Raw genomic sequence first — 26221 nt, 5'->3', positions numbered from 1 at the left:
TACCATATATCCAAGAGAAATGAAAAAATATTTCTGCACAAAAAATTGAACAGAAGTATCTGTAGCAGTGTTATTCATAATAGCCAAAAAGTGAAAGCAACCCAAGTGATCACTAAGTGATAAATGGATAAATTAAATGTGGTCCATCTATGAAAGGAGAAATATTATTTGGCAATAAAAAGGAATGACATACTGTCACTTGCTACAAAAATAAGGACATGTTGTTCTTCACATTGCTCTTCACATCACATTCTAGATGCATGATTTTTTTTTTTTTTTTTTTGAGACACAGTCTTGCTCTGTTGCCAGGCTGGGGTACAGTGGCGCAATCTCGGCTCACTGCAACCTCTGCCTCTGGGTTCAAGTGATTCTCCTTCCTCAGCCTCCCGAGTAGCTAGGGCTACAGGCGTGCACCACCATGCCCAGCTAATTTTTGTATTTTCAGTAGTGACAGGGTTTCACCATGTTGGCCAGGCTTGTTTTGAACTCCTGACCTCAGGTGATCTTCCCGCCTCAGCCTCCCAAAGTGCTGGGATTACAGGCATGAGCCACCACACCCGGCCAATGCATGATCTTTCTGAGTGTCAGTTTCTTCTGTTAAAATGAAAGTAATACTTCCTTCCAGCCAACTTCTGGGCATAATGACTGAGGAAGAAAACAAATGTTTAAGTACTTCATGAAGTACCAAGCACTTCTATACTCTAGCTGAATAGTTTAAGAAAGTTTTAGTAGAAAAATACAAATGATTATCAGAGAATATTTACCTTTTCCTCAGAAAGGGCTTTGATGTACTTTTTACCAACTTTTTTCTTCATTGTCCATGAAATAGCTCTCATTTTTTTACCCAAACCTCCTCCATTATTTGAAGCTTTACTTGGTTCTCCACCTTCATTTGTGGGATCTCCTTCATGTACCTAGTTTAGAATTTTTACAAAAGACAAAATAATAAAGGAATAAAAAATACTGATCTGAAATCATTGTTACAGAGAACATTCTGAGTCTGTGGACTTCGCATACATTCTGTGCAGCAGCCTCCAAAATTTCTAAAAATCTGGACATAACCCATATTTTTAAAGTTGTCCAGGCCTGGTTGCTTGAGTTACAAACTCAGAAAGTAAAACTTGTGATGTTAAAGGACTTGAGCCTCACATCTGCAACTCTTTTAGAGAATTTCGGCTATTTTTTAAATAGCTGTGTTGACCAATCATTTTATTCCCTCTTCTTGAGATGAACAAATAAGATTAAATACTAGGTATAAGGAGTTCTTATGTCTACATAGGTGAAAAATATTTTATTGGAAGCTTTAGATAGGCTGGAGCATCTATCCGTGTTGAATAGACCTTAAAATACCCTCTTGCTTCTCATAGAAATTGAGATGATTGTGGTTAAAGAAGTTTTCGTGTTAATTAAATCCACTGAGAAATGCTAGAGTTTGTTTTCATCTTAGCGTGCACATTTCCCATATTGTCAAGCAATAGTATATATGAACTAGTTCCAGCCATTAGTACAGAAATCTTCATGTAATTCACATGCTAGATTAATCAAACATCTTATTTGGTTGGACTGCTTTGGTCTTTGCTTAGGAATGCTGTTAAACCAATGACTCAGAATAAAACACACTGTTCACAGCCACAAGACTCTATATATCATAACATAAAATAATGTTCTGTCAATATCATTCATATATTATGTGATATATATTACATTATATAGAATCTATATGAAATAAAATATCCTCACCACCCACCTTGCCCCTCACTACTTCTCAAGTCTCCCTTACTCACTAGAGCAGTGGTTCTCAAAATATGATCCCTGGACCAGCAGCATCAGCATCACTTGGGAGCAGTTTGTGCCTTAGCAAGCTCTTCAAGTGATTCCGATACTCACTAAAGTTTGAAAACAACTGTAATAAAGTATTGCCATGCTAGCCCCCTTGCAGTTTCTCTATCGGGTTCTCACCAAGTTTGTATTTGCTTTCGCCATTGGCTTCCCCTAACTATCCAAGAATTTCTTCCTTCAGTCATCCAGGTATCTACTCACATGGCATATAATAGGAGAGCAATTTTCTGATTGATCACCCTCCACACTTCCATATGTCCTGTTTATTGGCCCCGATTAATGATTCCTCTAAGCAGTTAACATTACCCGATAATATGTTGGTTCATTTCATTATTGTCTGCATCTCCCACTATGATGCATGTTCCATGAGACTTGAGACTTGAGACTTGATCTGTTTTCTTTGAGTGTCTAGAGTACTTCCAGGCACATAGCTATCACTTGATATTGTTTCAGTAAATGAAACTTCTCATGTAGAACATTGCAGATTTTTTTTTTCTTGGAGGATATGTTTGGGTTACAAGTCCTAAAATACCTTATATTTGCAAGAAAGGAAACTTGAAGGACATCTAGTTTAACACTGTCCACAATTCCTGATAGGTGGACAGGTAGTCAAGTCATTCACTGAATATAAAAAATGATGGGAAACTTCCCTTTAGTGAACTTGAATATTTTAATGCAAAAGTTTAACCACATAGTTAACATCATTATTAATCAATATTATATTTTGCTTCATATCTTACCCCAAATTGCCTATGATAAATATGAATGGACAGCCAATTTAAACCCTCATTGCACTTTATTAATTTCTACATTCAAGGTTATAAAGGCAAAGATTCTTTGCTTAATTCAAAAACCCTGAATAAAATATAATTTGGAAGCACTTTAAAACTTTAGAGTTAGCCTTTTTCTTCTCTCTTCTTAAACTTTCTCTGTCTTCATTGTAAATTTGTTTTTCTAACATAAATAAGAAATATATTATTTAATTACTACTGGTGTTACCCTAGAATTTCTAAGCTTCAGAAAGATGTACTATGAATATTTTTTCTGGTTTTTCTAGCATTATTTACAGAAGCTACAAAGAAACTACGTTTATGTCTTTTGAATGTTCACATTTTTCTATGCCTTTCTCCATAGACTGAATTAAATTTCTGTTTAAATATTACTTATGGTTTTGTTGTTGTCTTTTTAAGATTTGTCTTCCCCTATAAGCTCCAGGCATGAAGTAAGGATTTTATTGTGTTATTGCAACAGTACTTCCTGAGTGTCTAACGGAAAATCTGTCATAGAGTGGGTATTTTTTGAATGAATGCTGGATTTTTGAAAAATATGCACACTATTTTACTAGGTTCACTAAATTCTTTCACAAATTACTAGGCCACCATTATTAACCAATGAACCTGAATGAACATGAGCTATCTTGTATAGGTTAATACCAGAATTATAAACTAAACAGCAGTGGAATATATGTGTGATTGTGGAGAATTAAAAATGTATACAAGATGCCAACTGAAAATAAAATTATATACAGTTTCTCTCTCTTTCCATATATATATACACACACACAAACACATGTATGTGGCTAGAGAGATTTACATGTATATATTACATTTATTACTCACCATTATGTAAATGTTGATTGACTATATAATTATGTACAAGTTTACTCATAAATGTGAATATATACATAATAAATTAATAAAAGGAATCATTATTAATATTACAATATTTTAAAATATTGCAGGTAAGTATATTTGAAAATAAACATAAGATCTAAAAACCTATTGATCTAAAAAGAATATATTACCTGTGAGGTTGCTGAATCAGGTTCAATGGTAAACAGTATTTTCAGTTTTCTTAGTAGACACCCCTTCTCTGTACTATTTTATTAGCTGTTGTTGTACCTGTCATTAATCACTGAGCAAATGTGGCCCCTACTTTATGAGACAATATGGCAAACTTTGGAGTCAGAGAAGAGGTTGAGTTCTGCCTTTGTCATTTACTCACTCTGTAATTTAGAAGTAATTTTATTTGATGAAGCAAGCATATTTCTGCAATGGCAAAATAGATATACTAATAGTTCCTATGTTATAGACAGGTAAATTGTTATAAAGTTAGCATTGTGCTTATTTCATCATGAGTGCTCAATTAAATGTACATATTATTGAAATTATTATGCAAACTTAATTCTATGGGAAGCTTTTCTTAAGCTACAATTAAAATGTCTGTAGTTTACAAATGTGTAAGTAGCGCTCACCAATGGGATATTTCAGTGTACACTGAAGTGTGAGAGTCCAGTTGAGCAGCCGTATGCTCTCCTTAACAAATGTACAGTTGGGCCGCTTAATCTTATCTTGTTCTAATTTAAAGCAATTACAACTGACATAAACTTTTACATATATCTATCAAGTAATGTGTATAAACACGGTGTGTGTGTGTGTGTGTGTGTGTACGTATATGTATACACACATTGTTTTATAGTAGAAATACTCAGGAAATTTGGAATTGTCAGTGTCACTTTGAATTCTATCTTTTCGGATTCATGTTTTGCTTTCCCAAACATCTGTTAGGCTTCTTAAAATAGGATTTTACTTTTAATGCCCAGCATGGTACTGGGTACTGATAGAGACAGGAAACAGCCAAGAGTCCTTTGCGAAACTTCGTCTTCAAGCCTGAAACAGCTTGAAGGATGAAAAACCAGACTGCTGATCCTGGATGAAGCTCACCCTTTCCCCACTGATTCTCTCTTAATAATGCCCACCTGTGCACTGGGGAAGGGGTGGAGCTATGGGAAGTTCACGTGATTTGCTGCCTGGGGGAGCCTGGCGTCTTTTGTTGCTATGTGGTGTCCTGGGATTCAATCTGTAAAGGGCCTGCTAGCAGGACTCTCGCTTTGCTGGGAGTTCCTCTTTTTTTTCTTTTTTTCCTTTTCACGCAATAAACCCTGCCTTACTCACCCTACAATGTGTGTGTGCCCCTAAATTTTCCTGGTCGTGTGACAAGAACCCATTGCTTTCTACAACAGTACTAAATAATGGTTTGTTCACTTATCACAAAAATACATGCAAGGCTACAATTTTAAAATGTATTTATTTTTCTTATTTTATTTTGCAAAAGTGACATTGTCTTCATAATATTTCATAATGTGTTTGCATAACATTCATAAAAATGGAATAAACTACTAACCTCAGTTGAATCATCTGCTTTTGATAAAGAATGATTCCGAAAACGATCGAAATTCCCAAAACTGCTGCTTCGCTATAAAATAGAAAAGAAAAAGGAAACTTAGAGCTTGCTATTTTCACTGCCCAAACTGATAAGTATATTAGATTATAGTTTAATAAGCACCATCTCTTGCAAATACAGGCTTTAAGAAGCTCTTCTCTCTGGAATATCCAAAGGCTGTGAAGGTATACCTATTAACATTTTTATATTTACAGTTGATAAAACGTCTTCCTATGTTTTATGTTATAATGTTAAGTAAGCACCTCGGAGAAAATCTTGGTTAAATTATTTTAAATTTTTGATTTTAATTTTGTTCTTCGAAGCGGCAGCTGAAGAATCCATGAATTCTAAACCTAAAGCTTCTTGAAATGAGCTAACCACAAACTTAACAGCATGTAGTACTAACCAACTAACCAATAAACAAATAACAACAACAACAAAACACACAAACAAAAAGCAAGCATCTGAGTAGATCCATCATTATGCCTCACAAAGATCAAGTTTGTTCACACACTGGGGCCTGTGGGGTGGAGGGCGGGGAGAGGGAGGGCATCAGGAAAAATAGCTAATGCATGATGGGCTTAATACCTAGGTGATGGGTTGACAGGTGCAGCAAACCACCATGGCACATGTTTACTTATGTAACAAACCTGTACATCCTGCACATGTACCCCAAAACTTAAAATAAAAATGAAAATAAAAGATCAAGTTTATTAAAAAAAAAAAAAAAAAAGAACATAAGTGCATTTTCTATTACCAACTCTTGATCATTTGAAATTCTCTGCTGGATATCAGAAAAAGAAGGCGCACACATAGACTTATTAATAAATTGAATGCAGCTTTTAGGTATGCACAGTCCAAGGTTGGGAGTAAAATGGAATTTTTCCACATTTAACATAGAATTACAATGAGACCTCTGGGTCAGTTTCATTCACTGTTTTGAGAAAAATCTCAGGATGTTAATAGAAGATGTTGCCTTGAATACCTTTTGCTAACAAAGCTGAATCTTTATTATGCAACTCATTCTAGGCAGGTAATTATAAATAATTTCTGATAGGTGACAAAATAAATGAATCCCTTAAACACGTTTTAAAATTCTTTAGAGTCATTGAGTCAAAAAATTGATATTTTCTCACTATCTAATTCTATGCATTGTTTGGGATGGTGGATATCTGATGCTGTGTTCTTTGTGTACTCATAAATCCCGAGAATATTTTCTTTCTAAAGGACTTTATCTTATTTCAAGCTTATCATATTTTAAAAATAAACTGGTGGTACTGACGTATAATCTGGTAATTTAGAAAATTAATAATGGGAGTCAGTAATCTATAAAGCCTTGTACAACAAGGCCTCACTTAATGCTGTTGATGGGATCTCGGAAATTGCTACCTTAAGCAAAACCAGGTGTAATAAAATCCTCTTTACCATGGGCTGCTCGAAATAACAAGTTCAAATAACAAGTTCCTATGATCCATTTCTCGTTACAAAAACATTATCAAATTTCTAAATAAAGACCCAAACACTTCTAATGGTAAACACTGAAACAAATGCGATCCATACACACATTTAAGAAAAATTAATTTAAAAAATTAACATAATTATTTACCCAGTTATTCCAGCTCAGAGTTGCTGTGAGTGGCCAGAGCCTATCCCCACAACTCGGGACACAAGGCAGGAGCCAGCCCTGGACAGAGTGCTGTCATCGCAGGGCACGCTGAAGCCCACATCCACACTCACTCATTGTGGAACAATTTGGACACGCCGATTGACCTGAGAGTCCCTTCTTTGGGATGTGGGAGGAAACTCACACAGAAATGAGAAGATTGTGCAAACCCTGCAGTGACAGTGACCCTGGTCAGGAACTGATTTTTTTCCTCCATCAGTGTTATTATAACAAAATGATGTTGGAGAAAATGATGTTATTGGAGGACCTGCTATATTGTCCTTTCAGAAATCACAGCCCATTTCAGTAAAAGGCAGCTTCAAGGGCTCCTAATCCCTGGGAGCTCTCATGCCTCCCTATCAGCTATCTTTAAAAATGTTTGCTTCTCTTTTAAATGAACGGAAATAAAAAGATCCTGACGTGTGACAAGGGGTTAGCTTGATAGACGGTGTGATACAGAATATTGCCCCAAGGATGATAGCTGTGTTAGACACAATTAACGCCTTTTGCTGACTGGCCACCCCTGCTGAACAGGCCCCTCAGCCTGTGGTGAGAGGAGCAGAAGCGAAGGCTGAAACTGAGAACCACACTGGAAAATACAAAGTCTTCCTATGTAGTACTTACTAGCCTAGAGTGGCTTCTCAGAATATTAATCACTCCAACTTGCCTAGTAGGTGTTTCCATCTGGCCGCCATTGCTCAGCAATCGCAGAAAGGAATTGAGCCTATTGTTGTCCAGCTTATAAACAATCTGAACACATGGAAATCTATTACTCTTTTTTATACTTAAAACCATTCTATGGCCGATTGGAGCCCATGCCTAAGGCAATTTTGTAGCCTACATATAGCCTGTTAAATATGAATGAGAGTTAGTGTATGATTTCCACAACTGGATAATGGGTCCTGTTGCACAGGAGGGCACAGAATAGACTCGCTTCAGCATTTTGCTACACTGTCTTCTTCCATTAAGTAATCAATAGCCACCACCTTTTAAAATTAATTCTCCCCTCGTTATATCAATAAAGAAAAGCAGATTTAGGAGTCATGGTTTAAGAAGAACACAGGACGATCACCCTGGGTTTTGTCAGTCATCTCATTGCTAATTACTCAATAGCTTCAATCCGTGTTAAGACACCCTTAAGAAAAAAATCTAAATATTTAAAAGAACATTTATATTTGTTCACTATTCTCTAGTTTAAAAGTTAGTAACTAACTTTCTCAGATGGTATTATAATGTATAGATTATGGTTTATGACAAAAAATGACTAAGGTCTACTATGAGGTCTGGACAATGAACACATTTATAACTTCTGTTCTTGTCAAGTTTTATGATAACAAGGTGAATTATGTGGAAACAAAGCTTGCTTCCTAAATAATAGTACTTAATAAATGAGAATGTGTTTGAATATTGGTAATGTTGCATTATATAATTGTAATGTATTAGACTTAGTAAATATTATCAAGTTCTTATCAAGACAGTTATTATATAAACAAATAGCTGTCAAAAAGAAGAGGAGCTTAAATAAAAATGCTATATATATTTTAGATAATTCTTTGTGTCTGCTGACTTTGTATCATATTTACTCATTATACTCTACATAAACGTTTCCAGTCTTTCCTTATGCAATTAGAAATGCATTTGTAAAATGGCACAATACCTATATAGGGGAATTTGGCAATATCAAGCAAAATTACATATACATTTGCCCTCTGTCCCAAGAATTCCATTTCTAGATGTCTTTACCAGCAATACATTTGGATATGAATTGTTTACATTTCCACATTCACTGTAGCACTTTCATATTATCAAAAAGCTGTAAAGCCTAATGTTCATCAAGAAGATACTGATTGAATAATATATGGTACATCCACACAATGCAAATGTATGAAGCTGTAAAAAATTAAATACATGTTTTTATATGCAACAGAACAACCTGTAGGATATAGTGTAAGTTGAAAAAGTAAAATGGAGAAGAGTGCAATATGTTTAAATACATCTAACATCAAAATTCATGAGTTCATAAGGATACTAAAAAGAAAAATTCATCAGTTACATTGGGAAATGTTGTAATTATATTCTGAAAACTAATAAAGGGACAACTTAGGCATTTAATCTGCCTTTCCTGTATGAAACCTATTTCATCAACCAAATAGTTCATCCACTAAATAGTTGATGAGGGGAAATTGTTCTATATATGTTCATACTTCAGCTAATCAATTAAAAGTGATGAAATAATAAAATTACCATTTTGCAAACCCCTAATGCAATGTTGAATCCAGCCAATGATCATCAATGGTCACTAAAATCACACAAAGGGAGATAACCAGAGTATGTGCTTTGTGATGGAAGCATTAAATACAACTAATGAAATATTGTTTATAAGAAAGAAAGGAAGCAAGAAAGCAATCACACCAAGCTCTGTATCTAGCTACCAGTTTTAAGGAAAAAAAGAGACAGAGGAGCATGTTAAATGATACCAAGAAGATACAGTCAGTCGGAAAATATACAGACAAGAAAATACAGGACAAAACAACCGAGCTTCTTCAGCAAATCAATATAAAGAAATTTTAAAAAAGAGTTAAAGTATAAACTAAGAGACTTCAGAAACATATCATCCAAATATAATCCATGAATCTTGTTTAAATATAGATCAAATAAACCACTATACCAAAAACATCAAAAGACAACTGGGGAAATTTTTAAATGACTAGCTATTTGATGTTAAGGAAGTAATGTTACTCTCTTATTTAGAATTTGAAATAATCTAGTGAGGAGCAGCAAATGTGTGGGCATGAGGAAGAAACACAATTGGTCATTCTTGAATAATTAGCTGGGCGGTGGATATATGGGGGCAGTATTTACTAATCTCTACTTTTACATATATTACAAATTTTCCATAATAAATTGTTGGGTTATCAAAAGAAATATTCCTGTATAATAGCTAAAATGATATAAAAGTTAGTGGTCTCATAACTTTATTTATTTATTTACTTATTTTGAGACCGAGTCTCCCTCTGTCGCAGGCTGGAGTGCAGTGGCTCCATCTCAGCTCACTGCAACCTTCGCCCCCTGGGTTGAAGCGATTATCCTGCCTCAGCCTCCCAAGTAGCTGGGAATACAGGTGTGTGCCACCACGCCCAGCTAATTTTTTTGTATTTTTAGTAGAGACAAGGTTTAACCGTGTTAGCCAGGCTGGTGTTGAACTCCTGACCTCAGGCAATTCGCCCACCTTGGCCTCCCAAAGTGCCTGGATTACAGGTGTGAGCCACCATGCCCAGCTGGTTACATAAAACTTTAATAAGGAATCAATTTGTTTTTTAAAAAAATCATAATATGGTTTAGGTCATGGTTGTTTGGAAGTACAGAAAGGGAAGAAAATAAAGTTGTGTTTCTTAAATTCATTTTAGTACGACTAACTTTCTGATATAAATATGGGCCCTAGGATTGCTGTTTTCAAGACTACCTGCAATCAGACGGTGCAGTTAACCTTCTTCCACACGGTCTACTTGGCTTACCCAAAAATAGTGCAGAACCAGGGTCAGCTGGGGTGTCTGAACACATTTGTGTATGTGTGTTGCCACGCAATCTAATGAGTAATATAAAAGAACTTAAGAAGATTCTTGTTTTATTAGTCACCTCTCCAGTTTTGCAAAACAATCCTAATTATTACAGAATATTGTTTCATGATATAAAGCTGGCAGCGTTCTTAGTTATCATCTAGCTCTTCTCAATAAGGAAACTGTTGAAACCAGAACTTGCAAAAAAATTCTTTTTAAAAATTCTCCACTCTGATATACTCTCCCCTATGCCATTCCATTACAGAATCTAGATCCTGTCTTCTCTCAAAGAGACTTACTTTCTGAGCAGAATAAAAATTATGGCAAAGTTAGTTTGATAGGAAGAATGAAACTAAGTAGGTTTCCTAGAATACTGACCAACCTGCATTTATGAACATGAATGAAAATTAAAGGGTCTCTATATAGAAATCTGAATCAAGCTTCTGATCAAAACCAGAAGAACTTGACCCTCATTTTCTTTCTTAGCCAGCCACTACCTTTGGGGGTCTTCAAATGAAATCTCATCTCCAGCATGACTTAATATTTGGGTAAGGTGCTGCTGGAAAAGTTTCACAGTCTATTTCAAAGAAAAAAATTCGCATATGTAAGTCACACATCTGCAGTACTTTGTAATATACTGGCAAATTAAAAATTACACACAGTCTCCCAACAAGTTCTCACCTCTTCTAAATACTGCACAAAGAGCATTGATTAGTAATATACTCAAAGATCAGAATTCTGTTTCAGCACACCCTTGTATGAATATTCTACTATAATAAAAGCTGAATCTCAATAAGCTTGTCAGCCTTTATCCAAAGGCACTCGAAGATTTAATTGTTCTAACTAACTCAGGCACTCAGATCTTTTGAAGAGGTGAAACAAATTTAACTCACTTAAAATAATCCGTTAGAATTGCCTCAGTGTCATGTGGTGCCAGTGGAATACACTTCTGGGGGGTATCAGGAAACTGAAGGCTGAAAGACTACTACAGCTGTTAAGCCTTGTCTTCAACACTCACATTTTATCCCGGGATAAAGTCAACCCAAAGCTCAAACATATATCAATGCTTTAAATATTTTCAATGTACATCTGGATTCTAAGAACAAAAACTAGTCAGTCTACTGTATCTCTCTGGTTCAGTAACTTTTCTGTCAACTGCAAAACATCTTCAAGAAGTGCAGATTCTGACTCCACCACGGTTTTACAATGTTTTGTCAAAATTTCCGTGCTAAAGATTTGCTTTCAGAAGTTGATGTGACACTAAAAATATTTTCTGCAAACTGAAACCATCTCAAAGATTACCTGAAGGAAAGAAACTAGAACTAAAAAAAAAAAAAAAAGAAAAATCAATGCAGAGTGATCCACAACCTCTAAAAGTGGTTATTCATACCAGCCTATTTTATGCAACAAAACAAGTTTGATGAGTAAAAAAGACTCAAAGGTACAACCATATCTCATTCTTATTATTTACCTTGTCCCCATAGACTACAAATCATGCTACCCTTCTGGGAATTGAATAGAAGTTATGATATTCTATTTTACTTGAAAGGAGTTCTTAAATAATATTTTGGTATTTTTAAATATCAAAATTAAATAATATTGTTATATGTTTTAAATATTGCTTTTTCAGGTAAAAAGCATAACATGGCCAAAGAATTGGTATCATCAATTCTTTAAAAATCTATTAAAAAGGAAATGAAAAGCTTTAGAAAATGTGCCCATGATTACACTACCATGAATTGCTCAATTTGTTTTCCCTATTGTGAAACTTCTGCTTGGCCTACTCACTCCTACAAAATTATGTTATTGTGCACTTTCTATTCCTTCTCTCTCTTCTTCTCTAACTACTAAACCCATAAATAAGTACCACTAAAATAAATACTAAAATAAATAAATGGCACTTCTTGGTCCTCCTGGAATTCTTTCATTATGCCAACACTTCCTTAAAATTTTCAAGAATTTCCCCAGGGAACCCAATTATATGTCTGCCCCAGCCTCTGCCTGCCTCTGCCTGCCTCTGGGCTGCAAGGCAGATGTACTAGCAAAAGGCTCTGTGCTTATGTCCTGCTCCCCTGAGGATCTGTTTTGGCCCAACCTCTGAACCCTTACCAGCTCCATTGGAAAATGGTATTTGCTCATTGCTCTCTTTGGAGAGTTTGGACACATAATGTAAAATGTAATGACCCACAAATGCACACTCTCCCAGCCTATACCTGTGTTCAATTCTTTCTCCAAACTTTATTGAAGGTATTTTTTTCATTACTTTTACTCGAGTATGTGCTAATTCCTGAACCAATGCAACAACTTTCAGATTATTTGTCCCCAAATTCTTGCCCCTCTAATCATCTAAAGTACCACGTCTCATCATCTCATTCTTCTTTCCAAAATGTAAAGCTTGCCCCACATTGCCATGACTGCTACCAAGACCCTTCCATCTGCTAAACTCCATGCCATGCTATTTATCTGTAATTATTTCATGAGATAAACGCAATCCCCCTCTGAGTTAGGCATTCATTTCTCCAATTCACAGATGATGAGAACTGAGGCTCAGAGTGTTTAAATAGTTTTTCCTCAGTCAACAAAATGAGGCTCATACTGAGCATGAAGTGCGTCTGTGATTCTGTGTGGTGGCAGACAATGTTAGTCCATCTGATTTAGCAGAATTTCTAACACTTCTTGCTGGCCACTGTGGATGAACTCATTTATATCTCTGAGCTTTTGCTCCTACTGTCTTTTTGTTCAAGGAATATTGGTCTTCTTTTATTCCACCTACTCAAACCCAGCCCATTCTTCGAGGACAGGATTAAGTCTCACTTCACTTATGAAACCCTTTTCTGATGCCATTTTAGTGAACGTTCTAGTGCATATTGATTGCCCCTGTTATTACATGCTGTATCTCCAATGGACAAAAATCCTACAGTTGTGAGACTTGGGAAAAACCATGGCAAATTGCAGATCCCACATTACTCTTCAAGTTAAATGTCAAAAATCATACATCTCACAGTTACACAAAAACAAATGAGAACTTAATCATGTTGCAACTAATGACAATAATTCGTTGATGTTTAAAGACCATAAGGGTTTGCATCATGTAATTTAACATAAACACACTAAGTGGCTTCTGTGGTTCAACTTAGTACTCAGTGTAAGGTCTGTCCGTATGAATAAATAAGAATCGACCCTGAGAGAAATGTATACTATATTAGTGCCATGGACCAAATCATTCCAAACCATAAGAGCTAAATAGAATCATGTTCAAATGGAAGATACACAAATATAGAATCAATTCGTATAAGCAGATTATATTCATATACAAAACAAAAGAACTTAAAATGTACAGTAGATGTCAACTTGGAAATTTGTATTCATTCATTTACAAATACTTATTTGTATTAACTACTTAGTACCTGAAAGTCATTTTGTGTGCCTATGCATATACCTACTTAATTTATAGTTTGTCTACAGAATGGTACACTAAAATAATCACAGATTTTGGGAGTAACATTAGCTGAAATTAATAGAATTTGAATTCACTTAACCATTTTTCAAAAATTAGTAGATTTGTATAATTGTTAAACAAGAGGCTCTTTAGAAATAATCACCAAATCCAAAGATTGTGATTGCTAAAGTTATGATATGTAACAAAGGTAGTGGAACATATGCTATGTATAAGATGGATCACTGGATGATAAAAAGTGTGTCTAGTATCTAATATAATTCTCTCCCAAACCTTCATAGGAGAGAAATAAATACTGTCTCTAGTAAACATAATCATTTAGGTCACTATAAACATGTTTTGTATTTGTTGTAGGAATATTTCACTGGGATTTTTCATTGTCTGGATGAACTATCTCTCGAAACTAAAATTGGCAAAAAGTTTTCAATTCATGCACCAGCATGGATAGTTTGTCAAAGTTTCACGAAGAGCTGTGTTGAGAAGTGTTCTAAAGCCACTTTCAGAGTTTAAAAGTCATGATTAACTGTGTCCACAGTGGTTACAGAAGATAGTGGGTGTTTGGGGGAAGAAGTGAGGAAATGCATTTGCCACCTCTATTCAAATCATTTCCCTGGGCAAATTTTGCATCACTAATTTTGTTATCTATGTACCTTGATACAGGGAGGGCAATTCAAAGGATGGATGACTCAAATTTTCAATTTACAAAAAATATATATTATTCTTCCATAAGTTTGGAAATTAACTGTCTGTTCTGTGCATGCATATTTTATTGTTCTATTTATTATAGAATATTAAATAATATTTTAACTAGTCACATCATTATCAACTATTTTAATTCTATAACTAAACTTCAAAAACAAGTAATTCTACAAATAAATAATTCTGCCCAAATAATACTCCTGTATAGGATATGGCAAATAGACAAAAGGTAATAGTGAAGATGATGGTTTAAAAAAGCAACTGTTAGTTAAGAGAATAACTGAATATTGATCTCAATAGACCTTACTACATTAACTATAAACTTAAATACCAAATTTATTCTGGCTTTTGTAATAAGTGACTGACTTTTCTATTTGTTGTACTGTTAATAAGATTTATCACATGTATTTTGTATAGTGTCATTAATCTAAAAGACAAACTATTAAAAGTATAAAAGAGAAATTATGTCTATTCAATTTTATCTTCAAAGGAGTTAAAAAAGAAAAACTCAAAAGTAACTTATTATTAGCTAAATTAAATTGAGCAATTGGATCTTAGATATAAGCTATTTTTTTTTATTTTCCATAATCAGAGAGAGAGGAACTCTTAAAAAATTTTTATTATTATCTAACATGATGGAAGAATATGCAGTACAGCTCCAAAACTTTTAAACATATGTGATAATTGAGTATGTTAACAAAACTTTAGTTTCCTGAAATATTTCCTAACAGTTTGCCCATCTCGTCTTCACACTACTAAATTCCAGTCACTCCAGTTTTTAAATTAAAATAAAATTATCGCCAAGAGGCAAACATTTATAGTACCCATAACTTTGAAATTATGATTAAATAAAGATGTAAAAATTAAGTTGGGAAAACAAAATCCTTTTAACCAACTTTCCCATCTAATTATCTGGAACAAAAACTCCCTTTTACTTCCATGAGTCTTAAAAGTCCTCTGCAAAGATATGGAACCAACCCAAATGTCCATCAATGACAGACTGGATTAAGAAAATGTGGCACATATACACCATGGAATACGATGCAGCCATTAAAAAAGGATGAGTTCGTGTCCTTTGTAGGGACACGGATGAAGCTGGAAACCATCATTCTCAGCAAACTATTGTAAGGATAGAAAACCAAACACCGCATGTTCTCACTCAGGTGGGAATTGAACAATGAGAACACTTGGACACAGGAAGGGGAACATCACGCACAGGGGCCTGTTGTGGGATGGGGGTAGTGGGGAGGGACAGCATGAGGAGATATACCTAATGTAAATGAGGAGTTAATGGGTGCAGTACACCAACATGGCACATGTACACATACGTAACAAACCTGCACATTGTGTACATGTACCCTAGAACTTAAAGTATAATTTAAAAAATATATAAAATAAAACAACAACAGCAACAACAACAAAAAGTCCTCTGCATTCACTTGGTCTCTGGGTACACAGTAACCTTCTGAAATGTCTGCCCAGGGGATATTTTAGTCATTTCACGACCTCCTTGAACACAAGTAATGACAAAAAATAAGCTAATTCTCAAAAAGTTTTGGTTTTTTTTGAGACATTTTTACTACTTTTAAATGAGTGTGTTTGATGCATGATTTGGGGCCCCCTGATTAATGGTCATCGCCAGCCTAGCTTCTGGAGTTGTAATGTTTCCGTGAGCTTCCCTCCAGCAGGGCTCGACCATTAATCCAGTGGCATATGTCAGCTCAGCAGAGCAAGGTCACTCTTCTGCTTCAAGGGGAACCTTTTTAGAAATAATAAAACTGACAGAAAGTTCTTTTTTGCATGCTTTATGCCACCTGAGGTTGAGTGCTGCAGTTAATATCATAAAGCTTATAAACATTCCCATCCCAGGCAGCACCCGCTGCGGCTAGTCTTAGGAATTTAAACGCTTTTTTTCTTAGTAAGAACAGACATGTTTATGTGGGGCAAATATATGGTATGTAATCCCAAACAGGGGAAGAATGGGTGGGAAAATAAAACAGTAAGTTCATGTTAGGATGTTTGGAAGAGATGATAGTGTCCTGTAACTATTTTTATTTTCAATTACATTTATTTACCTTTCAGCAAACTGGGATTTGGTTAGATGAATATTTCAGTCTATTGAGGGGGTTCATAGCAGAGTTGAAATGGAAGAGTAGTGGTAAAAATAAACTCAGTTTGTAATCACTCCCTGGCCTATAATGTAATGTTCAATAATTGTAGAACACTTATCTCTGAAGGAACTGTATCTTTAAAGTCATAAACATTTGTTTGATTGGTAATGACTTTTTCATAATTGATAAATAAATACAGTGAGATAGTCATAATCTTAAAGTTGAAATTTTTAGATGTCCTAACATACAAATCAAACAAAAGATAAAAGATGATTGCTATGTAATAACTAACAATGTAAAGAAACTATAATCATAAGTATTACAAAATGTATATATTTAATATTTTATTACATTTATTATTTATTTATCTATCTATTTATTTATTTATTTATTTATGTATTGAGATAGGGTCTCTTGCTGTGTTGCCGAGACTGGAGTGCGGTGATGTGACCATAGCTCATCGTAACCTTGAACTCCTAGGCTCAAGCAATCTCCTGCTTCAGCCTCTTGACTAACTGGGACTACAGATGTGCACCACTATGCTCAGCTAATTTTTTTTGTTTTTTATTTTTGGTAGAGACAAAGTCTCACTATGTTGCCCAGGCTGGTCTTGAACTCCTGTCAAGCGATCCTCCCACTTCAGCCTCCCAAAGCATTGGGATTACAGGGGTAAGCCACCCTGCCCAGCCACTTTTATTTAATTAAAAATATCGGTAGCATAACTGTCACCACGTAAAGTATTCAGGGGGAAAAAAAATGAGAAAATTCCAATTTGCTCTTTTTAACTAAATACTGAGACTAACGCCGTATCACTGTGTAGATTTTGATACAAGGCAAATTTGACTTGACTCTTACTCCAGGAGTTTAAGTTGTTAAAACTATAAAAAAAAAAAAAAAAGATAAAGAAACTTAGTGATTTAATCGTATTTATTTTCCTTTTGTAGAGAAAATGTACTTGGAAGTGAAGTCAGTTAGCAACTTAGTTCAATCCTTCTAGGAAGCCAACACGTCGGCCAGGTATCATGTCTCTATGTCCAGGGTCAGGTCCTCACCTCAACAAGTATGGGAACTTTATTTCTGAAGCATGCAGAAATATACAACTTCAAGGCAAGTAATTCATAAACCAAACAGATAAGATATCAAAAACGGCAATACTAACCAAGCAAGCATTGATTTGCTGTGAGAAATTCATCTGCCAAGAAAAATGCATATTCATGTTGACTGATCAAAAAATTGTTTCCCCTGGAAGGAACACTACACAGGACACCAGATCATTGCCGGAAGTTTGTTTGATTCATGTAGTGGTCACAGTAAAGTCAATTAAGTGGTATTAAGACTAGAGACATGAAGTTATCCTAGCCTTAGGTACACATCTCACCTAAGGGGAGAAGTCTGTCCAGCCAAATGGGATATTTGCTTCAGCTGTTTTGCATTATTTGCAGACACAGTGGCAAATTTCTACTCTCCCACACATTTCTAGGCTGTCTGCAAACAACACCTTTTTGCTAATACTTTTTTTCCTTAAGGCAGATTACACTACAATGTTTGATTATTTTGATTCTAGGAATGGTTACTTTGTTTTGATGTGGGTGTTACCTAGATCTTTATCAGTGACCCATTTACAAACTATCTTCTGGAGTAGGCTACTTCTGTAGATGACTAATATTATCCATTAGTCATTTCACGCTCATTATACATATACTGAGAAATCACTACTATGTTCTATACTATCAATGTTTTCAGTGGTGGCCAAAGTGTAATAAAAAGCACACGGAATCTGAAAGTCAGGTAGACTGAGTTCAATCTCTCTTGAATCCTCAACAAAAATCCCAGGGATACAAATATAAGTAAAATACATCCACTGATCCTCTGTTCTTGATGGTGAATATAGTTGCGAGCACATACTGAAAAACTATGAGTTAAAAAAAAAAAAACAAAAAAAAAAAAACAAGGAAATGTGGAACAAGCACTATGAAAATAGAAAGGAGGGACAGATTATTAAGTGGATATGTACTACCAGCTAGGAAGCTTACATATGGTAATTTACTTAATTCTCACATCAACTCTATGTGACATGCTTTAAGACTTCTCCTTTTCCTGATTACCACAACGAGGCTCAAGAGGCTTAAGAAAATGTTCAAAGTCTCCTGGTTAAGAAATATCAAAGTAAGAAATTCACACTCAGATCTCTACGCCTTCAGTTCATGTTGCCTGCTGCTCTGCCAGACTGCCCCTAATACACTGCGCTGGGGTAACTGATGGAGGCTTTCTTGAGGAACAGTCCACCTACACGTTCTAATAGACTGGAAAAGCAAAAAGAGCACAGAGCATTTTAGGCTAAGAGAAGCACAGCCAGAAATGTATGAGAGTGGTCAGATCATCAGGAACATGGGCCTCTCACTCTACCAACCAAACCAGAAGATCTGGTATTAGGGCCCAGACACAGGTATTTTTGTAAAACACCCCAGATGATTTTAATATTAGGTTGGTGCAAAAGTAATCACGGTTTTTGCTCTTGTTTTTAATATGCAGCCAGAAAGCACTGGTCAAACAGATGTTTTACTTTTTAGTTTTCAAATGATTCCCAATAGAGGCCTAGTGGTTTGTGGCAGAGTTACATTTGGATGGGAGGCAGGAAAGAATAACTAACACTGCCGAGTATGGGTAAAGGCAGTCAAGTCAAATGTGGGGCTGGCAGCATTAAGGGACTGGTCAACTGGAAGTGGAGAAAGATCTAGAGTCATTGGAAGGAAGGAAGCAACTGAAATCCTAATCCTTACTTCCAATTAGTACAAGCTCATAGACTTTGTTATGAGCTGAATTGACTCCCACAAATTGATATGTTTGAAGCCCTAACACCTTGTACCTCAGACCCTGACTGTATTTGGATATAAAGCCTTTAAAGAGAAAATCAAGTAAAAAATGTGACCGTTAGGGTAGGACCTAATCCATTCCTACTGGTGTCCTTATAAGATGATATTTGGACACACAGAGAGAGACATCAGGAGCACACAGGCCCAGAGGAAGAGGCAGTAAAAGGGCAGCCATCTACATGTCAAAAAGAAAAGCCCAGAACAGATCCTTCCCTGAAAGCTCTCTGTGAAACCAACCCTGCCAGCACCTTGATCTTGGATTTCCAACCTCCAGAAGTGTGAACAAGTAGATTCCTGTTGTTAAAGCCACTCGGAGTCTGGTATTTTGTTATGGCAGCCCTAGCAAACTAATACAGACTAGGTGAAGGAAGGAGGGGGACTTAGCCAGCTATGGTGACAAATGGCTCTCTTTATCTATGCAAGAATCACTTCTTCTACCAACAGAGACAGTTTAAAATCTTCTGCTATTATTAATCAATTTTTAATGGAGGACATTTTTGTTCTCTACTAAGAAGCTGTATGAATGTTTTGTTTCTGAAAGTTCATCAAAATCTTTAACACTGGAAAGGAAGAGAAATGGATCAGTTTGGTAAGGCTAAATTTGGAAACAGATATGCAAAGCATGGACTTGATTCCATTATTGTAAACAAACAAACACACAAACCAAAAAAAGCTCAGTTTTCAGGGATTTTGAAACCATTTATCTCCAAAGCAAGGCAAAGAAAGACTAAAGAGATAAGTCTGACTAAATTGATTTTTAACAAATTCAGCATTTTGGTAGTCAAGATAGTGACTCTATAACGCTTCTTAAAAAATACAATATCCAAGTTTCCAAACAAAGGGGAGGCTACGCTTCTGTCATTTCTCTAACTATTCATCTCCTGATCTTTCTGAATATTATCTGAACACTTTCCAAGTATAGCTAATATATTTGGCCCCAAACCTTTTGCTACCTGCTTGGGATAAAACTTGATTACAGATTCATATTCTATAAAATGGAAGTGCTAAAATGAACTAGTGCTTTGTTTGGAGAGAAGTCGTGAAGGCTAAAAAGTATTTAAAAGGTGCACTACAAATTAAAATAAAATCCAATGGAAAATTATATGTTTAAGAAAGAAGAAGAAACCTTTGGAAAGTGAGACATCAATTTTGGGGTGAATTTCTGGTGGCTGTAAACAATGGAATGAGGCCATTTCTCCTTGGAAGGCAAGCACCAACTGGAAGCAAGAATGGGACAGGACAGTGGAAGCTTTCTGTTTGCTGTCTTTAGACTGCATGTGGTAAGTTTCCTGTAAATATCCAAATGGATACAATAAGTACAAATATATCCCAAATTTGGAGTCTTCTCACCATCCAAGTCAACTGGGCCGTTCCTTTGTCTGAACCACAGTTATCCCTTGCCTGGTTTCTGCAATAGTCTCTTAACTGGTCTCACTCCCTTCCGTATATTTGAAACACAAAGCCGAAATAAACCACCTAAACCGTAGGCCAGATTCTGTCACTTCTCAGAAATCTTTCAACACTAGCTAATATTCTTTTAATGGCCTAGAACGCCCTCTGTGATCCAGCTCTCAGTGGCTGCTCCCCCCGCCCCATGTACTCTGCTCCACTGCTTCTCAAACACACCAGAGACAGTCCATTTCAAGACCTTTGCACTTGCTCTTCCCTCTGCCCAGAGTACAGTTTCCTTCACCAATCCCAAGACCAGCTCCTTCACTTTCTTCCAGTCCTGTCACCAATGCCCCATTCTCACCAACGCTTCTCTAGTTCTTCATATTTCAAATCTTCCTTTTCTGTTAATTTTTTTTTGCTTCTTGACACCTATGATTATCTAGCATACTGTATTTTTAACTTATTTATCCTATTGATTGCCTGTCATCCCCAGTAAATATACGTCCTATTAAGGCAGAGATCTTTCTTTTGTTCACCTTGGTATCTCCAGTATATTGTCCATAATAAGCATTTAATAGACATTTGTGGCACTGAAGGATAAATTAATGAATGAATGCATGGATTAGTGGATTAACTTTTAAGTATTTTGTAAAGTAGAAAAAAGTGCTGCCAGGTTGGAAAACTTTAAAAATTCTTGATGCCCAGTCACATTTTATGTTAGGTAAATAAGAATATCTGGGGATGGAACCCAATCAACAGTATTTTTTTTAAAGCTCTTCAGTCATTCAAATGTTCAGCCTAGGCTCCAAAAACCATCGGCCTGGAGCATCATTTCCAAATTTTGAAGTGCTCACAGAACTGCTGAGTATCTTGTTAAAATGTATGTTTTAATTTCATAGGCCTGGGGCAGACTGGAAAATGCACATTACTAACAAGCTCCTGGAATGCCAGGCTGTTGCTCTGTAGGACCACAATGAGTAGCAAGTCCTTAGATTCAAGTCAGCCTTGATGAACCTTGAGATACATTTTAACATGTTCTAGACTCCATTTTCTCCTGACTTGTCTTATTTGGTTTTATCTTTGCATTATAGTTTATCAAAAAATTTTTTTAAAATGCTACATAAACACAAAAGTGAAGACAACCTTTTGAGAGATCTGGTTTTTTGTTTTGTTTTGTTTTTGGAGGAGACGGAGGTAATAAGTAGAAGTTAAAATAAATATTTATTTATAGCTACCATCTTTTAAAGGGGAAAAGAGTAAATCTAACATATTACCTGCATTTTATATCACATATTTTATTCCAGAAAACTCTGTTTGTAAAGGCAAACATTCAACAAAAATTGTACCCCAGATGAAGAAGTAATAGAGAGTAGGACGGGAGAGACACAGGCTTAGAAGCAGAAAGTTGTGCCATAAATCCCAAATCTTTTAACTTGGGGAAAATATTTTGCATCTACAGGGCTTTTTCCTTCTTTGTAAATTGGAGATAAAAATAATGTCTATCTCATGGGATTTTGAGAAGATTAAATATAATAATGGACATGAGCATCTTGGACAAGTGCCTGGCCTCAAGTAAGCACCAGTGCATATAAATACTTCTTCTCTTTCTCATACCTGGTTAGATAAGAGTTAAAAATGTATCTTAGCAGTCTTGATACAAAAAACCAGTGAAGAAAGCTCTTTAATAGCACAACTATGTGTCATCCTTGTCTAGGAGCATAAATTTGCACAGCAGGCAGTGCAGTGAAAACAGCTCATAATCAACTCATCACCTCTCATCATTGCTAGGATCAAATGCAAATGGGAAAGAATGCCACTTCAGTCATTGCTAGTGAAAATTAGCATCTGTGACACTAATGGTGTCTCATTTAGTATGCACTTTAGATTAAAAAGAATGGTTTAAAAAAAGGCTATTTCCAGAACTGTCATTATTTTTAACGTTTCCCTCAAAAATAACAATGGTACTTGAATCTCCTTTACTCAAAGAAAAACCAGCTAAAATTTGTTAACACAGATCATTAATCCATGCCAAGTAAAGGCCAAAATGTTCTAATTACAGTTACTAACTTTAATTTATGAGATCCATGTCTTTCTATTTTCAAAGTTTCTACCATATTCTTTAACCTGGACCAAGGTCTACCCTTAGATAACAATGGGATTCTTTAATAACATGGGTATATTAGAGTTCTTAACATAAAGTTTAAAATGAATTAGAGTTGTACGTATACACAAACATTTTTACACACATATTAACAGATTTGCTACAAAGAAACACTAAGACAGGGATGCCCTCTCTCACCACTCCTATTCAACATAGTGTTGGAAGCTCTGGCCAGGGTAATCAGGCAGGAGCAAGAAATAAAGGGTATTCAATTAGGAAAAGAGGAAGTCAAATTGTCCATGTTTGCAGATGACATGATTGTATATTTAGAAAACCCCATTGTCTCAGCCCCAAATCTCCTTAAGCTGATAAGCAACTTCAGAAAATTTTCAGGATACAAAATCAGTGTGCAAAAATCACAAGCATTCCTATACACCAATAACAGACAAACAGAGAGCCAAGTCATGAGTGAACTCCCATTCACAATTGCTTCAAAGGGAATAAAATACCTAAGAATCCAGCTGACGAGGGACGTGAAGGACCTCTTCAAGGAGAACTACAAACCACTGCTCAGTGAAAGAAGAGGACACAAACAAATGGAAGAACATTCCATGCTCATGGATAGGAGGAATCAGTATCGTGAAAATGGCCATACTGCCCAAGGTAATTAACAGATTCAATGCCATCCCCATCAAGCTACCAATGACTTTCTTCACAAAATTAGAAAAAACTACTTTAAAGTTCATGTAGAACCAAAAAAGAGCCCACATTGCCAAGACAATCCTAATCAAAAAGAACAAAGCTGGAGGCATCACACTACCTGACTTCAAACTGTACTACAAGGCTACAGTAACCAAAACAGCATGGTACTGGTACCAACACAGAGATATAGACAAATGGAACAGAACAGAGGCCTCAGAAACAACACCATCCATCTACAATCATCTTATCTTTGACAAACCTGACAAAAACAAGCAATGGGGAAAGCAATGGTGCTGGGAAAACTGGCTAGCTATATGTAGAAAGCTGAAACTGCATCCCTTCCTTACACCTTATGCAAAAATTAATTCAGGATGGATTAAAGACTTAAATATTAGACCTAACACCATAAAAACCCTAGAAGAAAACTAAGGCAATACCATTCAGGACATAGGCATAGGCTTCATGACTGCAACCCCAAAAGCAACAGCACAAAAGTCAAAATTGACAAATGGGATCTAATTAAACTAAAGAGCTTCTGCACAGCAAAAGAAACTACCACTAGAGTGAACAGGCAACCTACAGAATGGGAGAAAACTTTTGCAATCTACCCATCTGACAAAGTGCTAATATCCAGAATCTCCAAAGAACTTAAGCAAATTTAGAAGGAAAAAACCAAACAACAGCATCAACAAGTGGGCGAAGGATATGAACAGACACTTCTCAAAAGAAGACATTTATGCAGCCAACAGGCACATGAAAACATGCCCATCATCACTGGCCATCAGAGAAATGCAAATCAAAACCACAATGAGATAAGATCTCACACCAGTTAGAATGGCGATCATTAAAAAGTCAGGAAGCAACAGGTACTGGAGAGGGTGTGGAGAAATAGGACTGCTTTTACACTGTTGGTGGGACTGTAAACTAGTTCAACCATTGTGGAAGACAGTGTGGCAATTCCTCAAGGATCTAGAACTAGAAATATCATTTGATCCAGCCATCCCATTACTGGGTATATAACCAAAGGATTATAAATCAGGCTACTATAAAGACACATGCACACATATGTTTATTGTGGCACTATTCACAATAGCAAAGACTTGGAACCAACCCGAATGTCCATCAGTGATAGACTGGATTAAGAAAATGTGGCACATATACACCATGGAATACTATGCAGTCATAAAAAAGGATGAGTTCATGTCCTTTGTAGGGACATGGATGCAGCTGGAAACCATCATTCTGAGCAAACTATCGCAAGGACAGAAAACCAAACACCACATGATCTCACTCATAGGTGGGAATTGAACAATGAGAACACTTGGACACAGGGCAGGGAACATCACACACCAGGGCCTGTTGTGGGGTGGGAGGAGGAGGGAAGGGGGAGGGATAGCATTAAGAGGAATACCTAATGTTAATGAGGAGTTAATAGGTGCAGCACACCAACATGGCACATGTATACATATGTAACAAACCTGCACATGTACCCTAGAACTTAAAATAATAAAAGGAAGAAAGAAAAAGCAAACAAAATCCTGTTTTTTAAAAAAAAAAAAAAAGAAAAGTACATAGCTCAGGTGAGTATCCATACTTGAACCAGGCTGTATATAGTAGACCAAGGGTGTATTACCCTGTAGCCCCAAGATGGCTTTGGATGTGGCCCAACACTAATTCATAAACTTTCTTAAAACATTGCGAGATTTTTTTGTGATTTTTTTTGTTTTTGTTTTTTTCTTTTCTTTTCTTTTCTTTTCTTTTTTTTTTTTAGCTCATAAGTTATCCTTAGTGTTAGTGTATTTTATATGTGGCCCAAGAAAATTTTTCTTCTTCCAATGTGGCCCAGGAAAGCCAAAAGATTAGACACCTCTAGAGTAGACTGAAGAAACTTCTTTCACTTTACAAATATTTATTGAGAGTCTACTACATTGAAAGTATTATGCTAGCTGCAGAGGGAAGATATGTGGTGCTTACTTCAATATGAGGTCATTTTTAAAAATATTTGACTATTAAGAAAGTTGTTGGCCTGGACAACCTAGCGAAACCCCCATGCCTACAAAGAACATAAAGATTAGCTGAGCATGGTGGTGCAGGACTGTGATCCCAGCTACTCGGGAGGCTGAGGCAGCAGAGTCACCTGAGCCCAGGCAGGCTGACGCTACAGTGAGTGGTGATTGTGCCTGCACTTCAGCCTGGGTAGCAGAGGGAGAACCTGATGAAAGAGGGAAAGGAAGTGAAGGGGAGGGGAGGGGAGGGGAAAAGGAAAGAAAGAAAGAAAGAAAGAAAGAGAGAGAGAGAGAGAGAGAGAGAGAGAGAGAGAAAGAAAGAAAGAAAGAAAGAAAGAAAGAAAGAAAGAAAGAAAGAAAGAAAGAAAGAAAGAAAGAGAAAGAAAGAAAAGAGAGAGGAAGGAAGGAAGGAAGGAGAAAGAAAGAAAAGAAAGAAAGAAAGAGAAAGAATGAAAGAGAAAGAAAGAAAGAAAAAGAGAGAAAAAGAAAGAAAGAGAAAGAAAGAAAAGAAAGAAAAAGTAAGAAAGAGAAAGAAAAGAAAAGAGAGAGAAAGAAGAGAGAGAGAAAGGAAGGAAGGAAAGAAGGAAGGAAGGAAGGAA

At 36.0% G+C, this 26221-nt stretch overlaps 1 protein-coding gene and 1 long non-coding RNA gene across 4 annotated transcripts in view; one reads left to right on the top strand and one right to left on the bottom strand.

Annotated features, from left to right (window-relative positions):
• Positions 1-26221, bottom strand: part of SAMSN1 (SAM domain, SH3 domain and nuclear localization signals 1) — a 167937-nt gene that overhangs the window by 31412 nt on the left and 110304 nt on the right. For both annotated transcript variants that reach the window (XM_015446969.3, XM_005548935.4), the window contains 2 exons: positions 5023-5094; positions 765-914 (listed from right to left, as the gene is read on the bottom strand). In XM_015446969.3, coding sequence (XP_015302455.3) covers positions 765-914; positions 5023-5094 — 222 coding nt within the window. The remainder of the gene's footprint in view (positions 1-764; positions 915-5022; positions 5095-26221) is intronic.
• LOC135970031 (uncharacterized) overlaps positions 1-26221 on the top strand; it is a 218737-nt gene that overhangs the window by 139563 nt on the left and 52953 nt on the right. The window lies entirely within an intron of this gene.

This window comes from Macaca fascicularis, chromosome 3 (genome assembly GCF_037993035.2).
Source record: "Macaca fascicularis isolate 582-1 chromosome 3, T2T-MFA8v1.1".
In the NCBI taxonomy this organism is placed as follows: Eukaryota; Metazoa; Chordata; class Mammalia; order Primates; family Cercopithecidae; genus Macaca; species Macaca fascicularis.
Note: the sequence above shows the minus strand (reverse complement) of the source record. Positions and strands in the feature narration are given on the sequence as shown.